The sequence below is a fragment of the Phocoena phocoena genome, chromosome 6 (genome assembly GCF_963924675.1).
Source record: "Phocoena phocoena chromosome 6, mPhoPho1.1, whole genome shotgun sequence".
Taxonomy (NCBI): Eukaryota; Metazoa; Chordata; class Mammalia; order Artiodactyla; family Phocoenidae; genus Phocoena; species Phocoena phocoena.
This window is the reverse complement of record NC_089224.1, coordinates 112,382,068-112,396,753: the sequence shown is the minus strand read 5'-3', so window position 1 is coordinate 112,396,753 and position 14,686 is coordinate 112,382,068. Positions and strand designations below refer to the sequence as shown.

Here is a 14,686-nt window from a genome sequence, read left to right as displayed (position 1 = left end):
TCTTTAAATATTCTGGGTATGAGACCATGATATTTTTTAATAGGCTGTGGTAGGCAGAATGTTTTCCCTGCTAAAGATTTCCTGCCCTAATCCCCAGAACTGGTGAGTATGTCACCTTACGTGGCAAAAGGGACTTGGCAGATGTGGTTAATCTAAAGATCTTGTGATGGGGTGATGGTCCTGGGATACCCAGGTGGGCCCAGTCGAATCACGTGAGTCCTTCAGAGAACCTGTTCTGGCTATACCCAGAGGGAGATGGGACCATGAAAGCAGGGTCGGAGTGATGCGCTGTCCCTACTTTGAAGATGGAGAAGGGGCCATGAACCAAGGAATGCCAGGGACCTCCAGAAGCTGGAAAAGGTCAGAAAACAGACCCTCTCCTGGAGCCTCCAGAAGGAACCAGCACTGCTGACAACTTGCTTCTAGCCCAGTCATACCCACGTCGGACTTCTAACCAGCAGAACTTTGTGATAACACGTTTCCTTTGTTCTTAAGCCACTAAACGGTTGTTAATGAGTAGAGACAGCAGTAGAAAACTAATAACCTACGTGTGACCAAGGGATTCTATCCCTCTGTGACTCCCCTTTTATTTCCTACGGTGTCCTTTGATAAACAGAAGCTTTTGATTTAATGGGGTTGAATCCATCAATCTTTTCCTTTATGCCTGCTGTTTCTGAAGTCCCAGTTAAGAAACCTCTCCCCGGCCCGAGAGACTGAGAAAACTCTCCTTTACCATCTCCCGTCAGGCTGTTCGGCTTTGCACACCGAGGCCTACAATCGCCCTGAAGCCGAGGACTGTGCGGCGTGAGGCCGGGCCCCTCGGGGTTTTGTATGGTATGTGGACAGCCAGCTGCCCTTACTCCGCTGGGTGGACGCAACCCTCCCTTTGGATCTGTGTTCGGTGTTTCAGCTGCTTTCCAGGGGAGCTGGCCCAGAGCGTTGATTGAAAGCGGAAAGGTCCCTATTTAACTCCTCCCCCCGCCTTTTTAATGAGAGTTTTCTAGTCTCAGAGTGACCTGTTTAAAGATGAATGAAGATGCTGTGACCAATATCAGGAAGAAGCAGGTGACTTTGGGTGAGGGAGGGGACATCGCCCCCAACCCGTCGATGAAATTAAGCGGGAGCTAAAGGCTGGGGGCTGATGCTCTGTGGGACAGTCACTTGCCTTCTAGGAACATCAGTGGTTGCATCTGTTAAATGGGCTCCCTAACTCTCCCTGACTCGACCACAGCCCCTGCTGTGGATGGGCTCTGGGAAAAACACTCAAAACAGCTGATGTTCGAAGACGCAAATGAAAACTGGGAGGATATCTGCCAGAAAGCAAACAGTTTTAAATCGTGATCCTTCTTCTGGTGAGGCTGTGGGGCACAAGGGTTCGGACACTTTGGTGAGAGAGAAGGGGCTGGGCAAGCAGGTCTTGTTCAGCAAAGGGGCGGCGGGGGAGCATGTGTGCTGGCCTTCGCTGGGGACTGAGTGGGGTTTTGGGAGGCCGCAGGCAGGGGCCCCGGGGAGGCGTGGGGTCGGGCTGCGGGCCCCGCCCACCTAGGTGAGCCGCACTTTCATCGTGGTTGCCTTGTAGCTGTAGTTGTACCCTCTCCACGACCTCCAGTTGACACCATTGGCATAGCTCGTGTGCGGCCCCCCGAGGTAGCGGCCGTTCAGGTTGGACGAGTGACAACTGTTGTACCACCAGGCCCCCTGGTACTGCACCGCACAGCTAGAGGAACTCTGGTCGTTGTCTTGGTCTTTGGTGGAGAAGAACTGGTCCTTGTGGGGCGTCAGGGAATCACCTGCTCAGGAGGGATTGTGGGTATTGCTCGGGCTAGAGGGAGCCTGCCCTGCCGCCTGCCCAGCGCCACCTCCCTCTAGAGACGTGTGAGCTGACCCCCAGGGCGTCAAGATCCTGCCTCACCCTGGGGCAGATGGAGCCACCTGGTCCAGGAGCTCTGCCCCAGGGCGCATGCCTCCCTCCTCCAGCCTCACCTGTTTCCTCCCAGCTCCCCCAAGACCACCAGGACCCGCGCCGTCCTCTCCCCTGAGGTGCCCTCCATTCCCCGAGCCTGCATCGCTTTTCTGGGCTTCATACCCACTCCCTGGGTTGCGCGGTCATCCCAGAGGGACAGCACGGCCTCATCCTGGGGCCCCCTGCTCCATTTTCAGCCCTGGGTGTGCAACTCACCCCAGTTCCTGTAGCACCCCACTGCCCTTCTCACCCCTGCCAGACCCTCAGCAATACCACCTGCAGCATGGAGAGGAGGGTCCCTTTCCTTCTCCTTCCCTGGAGGCTCAGAGGAGGCACGTGTGTCAAAGGGGTGCTTGAAGGCTCCCATTAGCAATACTCCCCCCCCGCCCCACGCCCCGGGAGGACCTTGCTCTCTGCAGCTCTGGTCCAACACAAGCAGACAGGCTCCTAGCACCTTTCCTGAAAGAGTGCACACTGGGAATTCTCAAGAGGATGTGCTATAAGAGATGCCTCCCCACATCCTGTGACCGGGGTGTCTTTTTGGCAAAGAACATCCCACAGGGTTTGTGTTCTGTGGAGCCCAGTTTGGGAATATGGCTCTAAGGGCTGACGTGAAATGACCGTCCTCTTCCAGGTGTTAGCAGGGAAAGGGGTCAGTGACCACAAGCCCCACTCAGAACAGCTCACTGCTCTGCAGACACAGCCTTGGGAGCGGTAACTGATGGCGTCACTGGTCCCCATGCTACAAAGAGACTCAGGTATCTTCGTGTCTGCATTCAAAGACAGAGAACCTGGACCCAGGGAGCGGAGCCCCAGCCCAGGGTCACTCACAGGAGACAGAGTCAGGACGCTAAGCAGGTCCTCTCTGCTTCCCCAAACCCCGCGCTGAAGCCCAGGCCACGGCTGTGCCCCGCGCGGACTCTCACCTGCACTGCCCCCGACAAAGGCTCCCAGGACCAGCTTGTACTTCTCTGCCTCAGCCGCCATCTTGAATGACTGGTACTTGGCAAATTGGTGGTTGCCCTCAAAGTCCACGAGGTCCACCCGCAGCTCGCTGCTTCCTGTTGGAGGTGGGTGCTCAGGTCCCAGCAGAAGGGACCCTCTGCCTCCAGGCACGGGGGGTGGGAATGTGGGCTTTAGGGGACGTCTGAACTTGGCATCGGGGACAATTCACCGGGAAGGTGTGAGAGGCTGGGCTGGTGGGAGGACCTCAGGGATGCCTCCCTGTTTTCAAATAGCTCCCCTGCTGTTCCATCAGCCATGCCTGAAATTCCACCGTAAGTGTACCTGGATGGAATGAAGCCTCGCTCTAGTGTGAAGCCCTAAATTCTCCTGCAAATAGCTGTGAATGCCACGGCAGGAAACCTTGGTATGTGTAGTTCCTTCTGCAAGGATTTCAGGGCACATGAGTGGACACCGTCAAGCTTGCCATGAGGGAGTGGAAGAATTAAGAAAGGATTTACAGGTTTGCCGTTGAACCCAGGACCAGCTGTGAAGCTGATTCTGTGGAACGGAGAAGCGGGGTGAGGGGGCCTGCGTGGGGACCGCCACATGCACTGAGCGGGAGAGGCAAGGGGGGGGCTCCGTGGGCCTAAGATCCCAGTTTCAAGGAAGGACCAACCGTTGGAAGTGGGAGAAGGGCCACCCCGATCCAGATGGCCTCCCCCTCACTTCCGACTCTCGGGTTCTAGATACGACCGGTCCCGAGACCAGAAGTCGTCTTCGCTCCAATAATCCACCTCCTCCGATTTGAACACTCAGAGAGTGTAAGAGAATACACGTCCTAGGTTCTCAGAGTAACAACCCCTCCTGCTGTCACACGTGACCACCCCGGGGGCCAGGAGGAGCGGGGTCCTCTGGTCCACGTGGCCCAGGGCTAAGGTCAGGGGCATGTGCATTTCAGGCACCCCACCACAGAGCCCCCGGCCGTGGCCCTACCCTGGGCGGTCAGGGCGTGGATGTTGTCATTCCCCAGCCAGAACTCTCCCAGCTGACTGCCGAAGCCCTGCTTGTACGCGGCCCAGTCCCGGTAGAAGTCCACAGAGCCATCGCTCCTTCGCTGGAAAACCTGCACACGATGGGGAGGGCTGGGGAGACGGGGCCCCACTGCCGACCCCCCAGAGCACCCTGGCCACACGCGGGAGTAGCGCTGGGAGTTCACAGGTATCACAGGCTGAGGACCAGAACGTGGGTCTCATCCAAGAGCCCAGGGGCAGTCAGGGACACCCACATGGGACCAAGGAGGAAACGGAGGCTCAGAGAGGGCAGACGACAAGCCCAACGCCACACGGCTGGAGAGGAGTGGGCACCTCCGGGCCGGAGCCCACAGCCCTGAGTCACGGGACTCCTTCCCATGTGGGTCCACACCCCTCTCCCCCGACATTTCTGATTCTCCCGACCTCAGTGAAACGACGGGGTCAGCCTCAGCCTGGAAGGAGTGGACGGTCTCACAAAGGCCACTAAACAGTGATCTGCCGCCAGGTGAGGCTCCCAGGCACGCCCACCCCTGCCCAGGAACCCCACGGCCATCACTGGGTGAACCCCACGGCCATCGCTGTGTCCCCCCCACTCACGGTCCACCCCCCGCCGTCCACGTCCATGTCACACAGCACGGTCAGGGGCCGGCAGTCGGGCAGGTAGATGGTGTGCCAGCCGCTCAGAAAGTGCCCCCTGGTGAGCAGCTCCTTACAGGTCCGAGGTCCTGGGGAGGGAAGCCTGGGAATGGACGCCAGGACAGGAGCTCTGGGCTGGGCAGGGGGGAGGGGGAGGGGGGAGGAGGGAGAGGCAGGGACACCTGCCTGGGGGAGGTGGGCCCTGAGTCCTGGGACAGAGACGCAGCCCCCAAGGCCACCCGGCTGTGACGGCCAGGCCCCGTCGACCTGGCCATCCCCACCTCCCAGGGCTGCCCCCGCCTAGTCTCCTGGGCACCTGGCCTCCTCCAGGAATACACTCGAGTTATCCAGGCAATGGCTGCCTATCACGTGGGTAGGTGGGGAGTAAGATATGCTCAGAGAGGGTTTTGTCCTTGGAAGGTGGAACCTGAGTCTGTGCAGCTGGCCTTCTGGTCGACCCCCCCTCCCCCGCCCCCAGCGGGAGCAGGTCCAGGTGGAGGTCCGGGGGTCGGCGTGTTCGCAGTCACCTGTGGCACAGGAATGAAGCTGCCCCGGGTCTCCTGTTGTGGGGAGAGAGGACGTGCACGTCACACGTCTGGAAACAGCGCCCCCGCCCCTCAGCCCTGTTGCTCCGTGAACACGGCGTGGAGAAAGGAAACCATTGTCCAGCTCTTTGCAGAACTCTCAGCCTCCAGCCCTGCGGATCAGCTCCTAGACTCAGCATCACTGGGCTTGCCTGGCCCCCACTGCATCCGGCCTGCCTGGGGGCTGGCGGCCAGCACCGTCCCGCGGGGCACTGGCTGGACCGCCGTGCCAGCCACCTCGCCTGGGCTTCACGGCTCACGGCGGTGGAGGTTAGCGCCCCCAGGCCTATCGCTTTCCACAGCCCGTGTCTCCAGCACAGCCTCTGCTTGTGGGAAGTACTGAGGAGCATTTGGGATGTGAGTCTGGGCCCCATCCTCGCACTTTGTATTTGTAGCCAGAGCGTGTGACTGTGTCTTGGCGTTTTGCCTTTTCTTGCTTTTACAAAGTTTTAAATAAATGAGCATAAATCAGAGCATTATAAGCAAAGTGTCCAAAATCACGTAGTAAAGCGGTATTGCCAGTCACCTGGGTCCGACTCTGGAGCCTCTGGGCTTTGAGCGCTCACCGGCCGCTGACAAAGCACGCCGGGCTCAGAGGCCCCTCCTCCCACACCCATGGGCTGCAGGGACAGGGCCAGGGGTGTGGTCTGAGATCCTCCCCCAGGTGGTGCTGGCCGTGACCGAGGCCTCTGGGAACCCCCGGCCCCATGCAAAGCCTGCACAGTGACCCCAGGGAGGCGGAGGGGCTCACCTTTCTCTCCGCCCGCGCCCTTTTCCCCTCGGTCTCCTGGGGAGAGACAGGAGATGCACGGGACGTCTGGTCAGTGGACATCGACCCTCCGCTCTAGAAACCACCCAAGTGCTCAGTTCTTCGGGAGCTGGGGCGTGGGGGTGGGGCTGAGGCTCTGGGCACCACACACGCATGCTCCGCGGCCCACACCTCTCCAATGCCTGGGTCTCAGCCGGGGGAGTTGCGGGGGGACTCAGAGGCCTGCATTCTGCCCTGGGTTATGAGAGGCTGCTCTGGACCTGGGGCCCCGGACCCGGGACCCAGTTCACATGCTGTCTCGATGCTCTTTGGAAACAGGATATAGGACAGGTGCCTCTCTCACTTGGCCCCCCTCCCTCTCTCTGTCTCTCTCCCATCTCTCTCTCCACCTCCTCCCTCTCGCTCTCTGTCTGTCTCCATCTCTCATGTCTCTGTAGACAGGCCCCGGGGTCCTGCTCAGGGGTCCTAGCTCTTCCTCACCTTTGGTACCTTTGGGCCCGGCCGGCCCTGCCTTCCCAGGGACTCCGGGAGAACCTCGCTCTCCTGTAAATTCCAAAGACACATCATTGAGGAAAAGGCAACCTGAAGCATTCTACTTGGGCATCTCCGCCCTAAGGAATACAGTCCTGACCCTCCCATCCCAGCTGCGGTGTCCTCGGGATCAGTGCCCTGGGACTCAGCCCGAGGGTGACAGCAGACGGCGGGGACAAAGCACTCACAGCCACCCGGTGCCGACCGGCCGGAGCGCCCAGCTCGGGCCCCAGGGGACCACCGGCGATCTGGCTCCCGACCACCTCAGTGCATCAGCCCAGGTCCAGGCCACCGTCAGGGAGCCCCCCGGCTACTTGGGGGCCTGGGACCAAGAGCACGTCCTCAGAGACCCTGTCACACAGGACCCTCCGGCCCCTTGGCTCTGGGAGGGAGGCGGGGCCCTGCCCTGTGCTCAGCCCTGGACGCAGGGGCGGTCGGGAGCAATTATGCATCCCTCTGGGGTGGTTCTGTCTCCACCTCCAGAGAGGAGGGGTCGGGAGCCACGAGGCCTCCCAGGTCTGCGTTATTGATGTGAGCAGGGGGCTAGGACCACCCAGGGCCCTGCCCCTCCTCCTGAGCACTGATGGGAGAGTCAGGAGAGGCGGCCCCAGGCTCAGCCAGGGCAGCAGGAGCGCCTGCCGGCAGGCTGCCCTCCCCGGGGAGTGTGGGTGTGTGGGTGTGGGGCCGAGGGGGCGCCGGCTCGGCTTGGGGCGGACCAACCACACCCACTGGTGGGCAGCCGCCCCAGCCCGGCCCCTCCTCCCAGTGTCCCCCCGGCAGGACTCCCAGCCTGGAGCCCACCGTGGTGAGCACACACAGCCCTCCCATCCCCAGGAGCTGCCCTGGGTGCCCACGGCCCCTGAGCTGGATACCTCCCAGGACGTGAGAGGCTGGGGACCTCCGAGCTGGCCCTGTGTCCGGAGCCCTTGGAGCGTCCACTCACACGCAGGCCCGGGGCACTCACCCCTTGAGCTGCGTGCCCACCTGCCCTTCATCCCAGGCTCGGGGCCCGAAACCCCACAAGGGGGCCACCACGTCGACGGGAGAGCTGTGGAGCGCTCGGGGGCCTTCCTACTGCATTGAGGTCCAGCTCCACCCTCCCTGCTGATGGCTGACTGCTCTGAGCCCCAGTTTATCATCTGCGGTACAGACAGAAAACGCCGGGGCCGCAGTTTTCAGGTGAGAATACCGAGGTACGCGTGGCTTGGAATCTGGCCCACGGCCACGTAAAGCCAGGGCTGGATCGAGGACCGGGAAGCGGGTGTTCTATGGAAGTGGACCCCGATGTGAGCTCATAGACCAGCTGCGACAAGCCCCCTCCTCAGGGAATGACAGATCCCGGTGGGCCTCGGGGGTCCCTCCTGACACCAGCTCTGAGCAGGGTCGTGACCCAAGCTCCCGACCTGAGACCCGCAGGGGGCAGTGCCCACCCGGGGTCTAATTTGAGAAGAGCCGGTGCTCAGTGACCCCCACGCCCGAGCCAGAGCACGTACCCTTCTGTCCACTGGCGCCTGCCTCTCCTTTGGGCCCTGCGGGTCCGGGCAGCCCCGGGCAGCCTCGGAGGATGGAGAGCTTGTCGGAGCCCTCCAGACCCACCAGCTTCACCTCTGCAGAGAGACACAGAGCGCCAGTCAGGGCGCTCGTCCTGGGCCTGAGAGCCCTGCAGAGCCCGCGACAGGCCACCCGAGCCACGGGGATCTGCCACGCGGCGACCTCGACCTGGGCCCTTGGCTGTGGCCAGAGTCACACGTCTCAGATGAAGGGTCAGCCTGGCAGTGAGTTTCCCGCCTCTGGTGGGCACTGGTCAGGTGTGGAGGTGGTGCAGGGCAGAGCCCTGGCCTTGTGGTCCACCCTGCCTGAGCCGGGCCCCCCCCAGCCTCAGTGCTGTGTTTCCTTGGGCAAGTCACTCAATCCCTCTGATCTCTGTCCCTTTGGCGCCGAAGTGGAGACAGGAATAGGGCTGTGGGGAGGATTAGATTAGATAACGCAGAATTTAAACTTCTTAGTATAATTCATGGCATTTTAAAAGAACCTCATAAATAGTGGGTGCTTTCACTAAATAACAACAATAAATACTTAAAAGCCTTGGGGAATCTGGGTCAAAGTAACATTTTCACCCCCAGACCTTGGACTTTTGATCATAGAATTCCTGAACCGGAAGGGGTCTGTGTAGGTCCCCTGGAGAGGAGACACATTTGATCCAAGGACACAGAACAAACTCCAGTAGAACTGGAACCAGAGATTCATTTCCTTCTCAGAAAAAAATAATGAATTTTGTTGATTTCAAAACTGAAATATCGTCACGAGAGACAACTTAGAGGATGTGGGAATCAGTTGTGCTCTCACTGGAGACACAGGCAACTGTCGTTTTGGGGTCTGTCTGCAGCTGGGACTCTCTCATAAGGCTGCCCCCATAAATATGTCCTCCACTCAGGGGAAGGCTGCTGTGTCCTCAGGGGCAGCCTCTTGCCAGGTGTGGGCCCCCTCCACCTGCGTGGGATCGGGAGGGAGACCACAACCCCCTCTTAGACCCAGATCTGCTGAATCGCACTCTCTGGGGTAAAAGCCAGAAATCTGCACTAACAAACCCCAAGTAAACGTGGGAGCCCTTGGATTAGAACATCTTCCAACATCTTTCTGAAAAGTCCAGGAGAAGATGGAGAAAATGATGGGCACGGTCCTTCTCCTCGGTGGCAGCGTCGAGACCTGGCTGGGAAGCTCGCGGGGTGAATCACGGACTTGAGAGTTGGACAGACCTGGGATTAAATTCCTGCCCCCCCCCCCGACCTGTGTGACCTCGGGCCTGTGCTGTCCTAGTCGCAGATTCCTGCCCCCCCCCGACCTGTGTGACCTCGGGCCTGTGCTGTCCTAGTCGCAGATTCCTGCCCCCCCCCGACCTGTGTGACCTCGGGCCTGTGCTGTCCTAGTCCGCAGATTCCTGCCCCCCCCCCCGACCTGTGTGACCTCGGACCTGTGCTGTCCTAGTCGCAGATTCCTGCCCCCCTCCCCGACCTGAGTGACCTCGGGCCTGTGCTGTCCTAGTCCGCAGATTCCTGCCCCCCCCCCCGACCTGTGTGACCTCGGACCTGTGCTGTCCTAGTCGCAGATTCCTGCCCCCCTCCCCGACCTGAGTGACCTCGGGCCTGTGCTGTCCTAGTCCGCAGATTCCTGCCCCCCTCCCCGACCTGTGTGACCTCGGACCTGTGCTGTCCTAGTCGCAGATTCCTGCCCCCCTCCCCGACCTGAGTGACCTCGGGCCTGTGCTGTCCTAGTCCGCAGATTCCTGCCCCCCCCCCGACCTGTGTGACCTCGGGCCTGTGCTGTCCTAGTCCGCAGATTCCTGCCCCCCCCAGACCTGTGTGACCTCGGACCTGTGCTGTCCTAGTCGCAGATTCCTGCCCCCCTCCCCGACCTGTGTGACCTCGGGCCTGTGCTGTCCTAGTCCGCAGATTCCTGCCCCCCCCCCAACCTGTGTGACCTCGGGCCTGTGCTGTCCTAGTCCGCAGATTCCTGCCCCCCCCCCCGACCTGTGTGACCTCGGGCCTGTGCTGTCCTAGTCGCAGATTCTTGTCCCCCCCCGACCTGTGTGACCTCGGGCCTGTGCTGTCCTAGTCCGCAGATTCCTGCCCCCCCCCGACCTGTGTGACCTCGGGCCTGTGCTGTCCTAGTCCGCAGATTCCTGCCCCCCCCCGACCTGTGTGACCTCAGGCGTGTGCTGTCCTAGTCCGCAGATTCCTGCCCCCCCCACCGACCTGTGTGACCTCGGGCCTGTGCCGTCCTAGTCGCAGATTCCTGCCCCCCCCCCGACCTGTGTGACCTCGGGCCTGTGCCGTCCTAGTCGCAGATTCCTGCCCCCCCCCCCCGACCTGTGTGACCTCGGGCCTGTGCTGTCCTAGTCCGCAGATTCCTGCCCACCCCGACCTGTGTGACCTCGGGCCTGTGCTGTCCTAGTCCGCAGATTCCTGCCCCCACCCCCGACCTGTGTGACCTGAGGCCTGTGCTGTCCTAGTCCGCAGATTCCTGCCCCCCCCCGCCGACCTGTGTGACCTCGGGCCTGTGCTGTCCTAGTCCGCAGATTCCTGCCCCCCCCCGACCTGTGTGACCTCAGGCGTGTGCTGTCCTAGTCCGCAGATTCCTGCCCCCCCCACCGACCTGTGTGACCTCGGGCCTGTGCCGTCCTAGTCGCAGATTCCTGCCCCCCCCCCGACCTGTGTGACCTCGGGCCTGTGCCGTCCTAGTCGCAGATTCCTGCCCCCCCCCCCGACCTGTGTGACCTCGGGCCTGTGCTATCCTAGTCCGCAGATTCCTGCCCACCCCGACCTGTGTGACCTCGGGCCTGTGCTGTCCTAGTCCGCAGATTCCTGCCCCCACCCCCGACCTGTGTGACCTGAGGCCTGTGCTGTCCTAGTCCGCAGATTCCTGCCCCCCCCCGCCGACCTGTGTGACCTCGGGCCTGTGCTGTCCTAGTCCGCAGATTCCTGCCCACCCCGACCTGTGTGACCTCGGGCCTGTGCTGTCCTAGTCGCACATGAAGCTGGGCTGTTGAGTCTTCAGAAGAAGATGCATACGGAGGGTTTAACCCTAGATACTATTTGTGGTCAATGAGTGGGTAGTTACCAGCTCTCAGGGACTGGAAATTCATGTCCATCTCACCTGGACAGGTGTCTGCAATCTGGGCAGCCAGGGTCCTGAAGCACAGGAGTAAAAGGAGCTGGCCGGTAGGCCCCAGGGCCATGGCCACTCCACTCAGCTCCATGTCCTCTGGTCTCTGACCTTGCTCTTGTGAGCAGGGGAAGCCAGCCCTTGCCTGGGCCTGTGGTTTCTCAGCTCCCACGGGGACACCCACTTCCTGCAGCCTCTTTGGTTACACCAACAGGAGGTATCAGTGATGGCAAAGGGTGTTTCCTTCCTGCTGGGCCCCACCATGCTGCCCGCTGAATCAGGCTCACTTCCCCTGGCAGGATACTCCATTCCCAGTCGAGAGAGCTCCCAGGACCCCTCTGTTGGAAAGGGTCTGCCTTCTTTGTGGCTTAAGGATAGCCCAGTCCCCCAGACCCCCTCCTCATTACCCAGCTACACCCAAACAACACTCTGAGACCTTGACTGGGGTATAAGGAGGAGTTGGCTAGAGATGCTCCTTCCTTCGCCTGATTTCCGGAATATTCTAATGACTGAGGCAGTCCTTGAGCACTTAACACAGCGGAAGTGAAAAAAATTCCGAGCACTTCTTATGTGCCAAATACTACTTATGCCAGCCCCATTCGGAAGACACTATAATCTAAATTCCACAGGTGGAGAAACTGAAGTCACACAGTAAGAGCCTGACGTTACCTCGAGTCTGTCTAATGCTCCAAGGACCACTGGGTCTGGTCATTACACCAGAAGGCGAGGCTATGTCTTATCTCCCTCCAAATCCCAGAGGCCATCCTCCACGTCTTGTACTATGATCGCCCTTAACCAGGACATGTGGTGGGCATTCTGTAAAGGGCTTCTGCTGACGTGTAGAATGTCACTAAGGAGAGTAGGAAGAGGACAAGAGGGGAGGAGCTGAGGGTGAAACTCTTCTGTGGTTTGAGATTTTTCTGGGCCAGTGCTCGTGGGCTGGTGTCCCAACCACACCCACTGTCCAACTAGGAAAGAAGCCGGGGATGGCCTGACCAGAGGTTTAGCAACCACCTCTATGGGCACTGGAATGACACTAGACTTTGCAAATTTTTGTGAGGTAGCTCCAGCCCACGGAGACTGAGGGAACAAGAGGTTGCGTTGCTTCAGGCGTTGCATTGCCTCAGGCACCGCTCAGCCTCCCTGAGTTCCTGGACGGGGCAGCCTGTCCCCAGCATGGGCCTGGATTTCGTCTGTTAGAGAGGGGCCCGTTCAGGGCTGTTCACCTGGCCTTAGTCAGGACAGGGAGAGAGGCAGCCGGTCTTCGTCCTTCAACCCCATCTGCCAGTGACAACCCCCCACCCCAATCCCAGGGTGCTTCCTCTTTTTCACATTGCCAATAGAACGAATGCAGGTGAGATGTTGACAGCACAATCAGGTGTCACTTTAATGTTCCTAAGAGTATGTGGGCCTAAGAATACAAAAGAATGCAGGACTCTGTCAAGTTCAGATATCTTAAAGCGGGATCAGTCAAGGTCATTTGACTTCTGACAATGGCAGGTTAGGTATTTGGGGCCATCTATCCTCATAAAGACAAACAGACAAAACATTAAAAAAGAGATTTGCCCGAAGGCATAGTCAAGTGAACCACGTAGGAATGGATGACTTTGCTATGTTCTTGAGAGCAACAGAGATCTGGAGAGGGGAAACCAGCAGGTGGGGTCTCTTTTTGCCAATCCCCCAAAGATAGCTGAGAAGCTGGTCAGTTACCTTGACAATCTTGCAGCATTGAAGGTCAAAGTTTGGGGTCTATGTTCTGTCAAAGGAGTGGATTTGGGGTGGGATCCAGAGGCATTTCTTCCTAGAAATAAGGATGAATCATCAATAGGAAGACCTAATGTGGACTGCAAACTGGTTTTGAGACATCTAGGTGTCCCAGGAAAAAAATCTCAACTCCTGAAATTCTAATAAGGTCTTCCTTAGATCACTAGTATCCACTTGCTCCGAGCTGAAGCCAACACAAATCTTGTCAGAAGGAGAACAGTATGACCCCAGGATTTAAATGATTTCTGCAAATATATGTATTTTCCAAATTAAATGTTAGAACACAATAAAAGATAACCAGTTTCATGAGGATAAAAGACAACATGTACGAGAACAAATAGAAACAACAGAGTATAGAAACAGATCCCCAGAAGCTACAGATACTGAAACGACAACAGAGTTAATGGTGAAAATTGAATCCTCAGAGATTAAATCACCACTTCTGGTCAACATTGTGTCACTGGTAGTGCCATAAGGCAGAGAAAACAAATAGGATGTAAAAGAACCGGAAAGGCAGGTACAAGGCCGTTATTATTTTCAGAAGATACGATTTATGTAGGAAATTCAGGAGAATCTAAAATTAAAATTTTTAGAATGAATAAGCTTAGTAAAAACCAATTATGCTCCTAAAAGCTAGCCGGAAAGAATTACAAAATGAAATTTTAAACATTTGCAATAGTGACACCAAAATCAAGTAACTGTGAAGAATTCCAGCAAAATACACGCTAGTCCTCCATCTGGCAGTAGGAAACCGTCGGATGGGAATGAGTGATGTTTAAAAAGATTAGAACAATTGGAGGAATATTCTCCGTTCGTGGATTCAAATGCTCAGTATTGTAAAAATCTTAATTTCTGTCTCTCTGATATGCAGATTCACTAAACCAGCAGAACTGAATAAAGGGTCTAGAAACAAATTCAGGCATAAATGGACCCTTGGTGCGTGACAGTCGTGGCTCTGCAGAGCAATGGGGAAACAATAAACTTTTTAAAATTGAAATATAGTTGATTTACAATGTTGTGTTAATTTCTGCTGTACAGCAAAGTGATATGGTTTTATATATATATATATACTTTTAAAAATTCTTTTCCATTAGCGCTATCATAGGATATTGAATATGGTTCGCTGTGCCATACGGTAGAACCTTGTTGTTTGTCCATTCTGTATATAATAGCTTACGTCTGCTGACACCAACCTCCCACTCTATCCCTCCTCCAACCCTCTCCTTCTTGAATAAACTTTCAATAAACACTGTGAGCTACTGGGTATTCACGTGGGAAAACCAGAAATGAAACCTGACCCTAATCATAAAAAAAATCAATGTTGGCAGAATTATAGACCCAAATGGGAATAGTTTTAGACCACATTGTAAGATATCAAATAACCTTGGTGAATGTAGGAATGAAAAGCACTAAACGTGATGGAAAAGTCTGAAAATTGACGTTGAAATTAAGAACTTTGGGCTCTCAAATGATACCCCCAAGAGAGTGAAAAGACACGCGGGGGGGCGGGGGGAGGAGGTATTTGCAACACACGGAAGTGACAAAGTGTTGTATCCAGGATAAAAAAAGAATTGCTGTAAATCAATACACCTGCAGAAAGTGGCAAAGCGCCTTACACAGACACTTCCAAAAGAGAATATTTCAACGGCTGATAGAAAAATGAAATGGTGCTCAACTTTATTAGTAATCAGAGAAATGCCTGCGTGTACCTGCTCGATGACCCACAGATTGGAGCTCAGTCCTCCACGGCAGTGCATGTCCAGGCACATGAGACACATAGAACAACGTCCCACTCCAAACT

The 14,686-nt window shown here is 57.2% G+C and overlaps 1 protein-coding gene across 1 annotated transcript; it reads right to left on the bottom strand.

Moving 5' to 3' along the window:
• Nucleotides 1-1,542: 1,542 nt before the first annotated feature.
• Nucleotides 1,543-11,215, bottom strand: LOC136124092 (ficolin-1-like). The gene is made up of 9 exons (XM_065878453.1): nucleotides 11,113-11,215; nucleotides 7,953-8,066; nucleotides 6,409-6,471; nucleotides 5,911-5,946; nucleotides 5,103-5,135; nucleotides 4,537-4,664; nucleotides 3,902-4,031; nucleotides 2,890-3,024; nucleotides 1,543-1,790 (listed from the first exon to the last, which is right to left on the bottom strand). The coding sequence occupies exons 1-9, from the start codon at nucleotides 11,213-11,215 to the stop codon at nucleotides 1,543-1,545; spliced, it is 990 nt and encodes a 329-aa protein (XP_065734525.1).
• Between the last annotated feature and the right edge of the window lie 3,471 nt (nucleotides 11,216-14,686).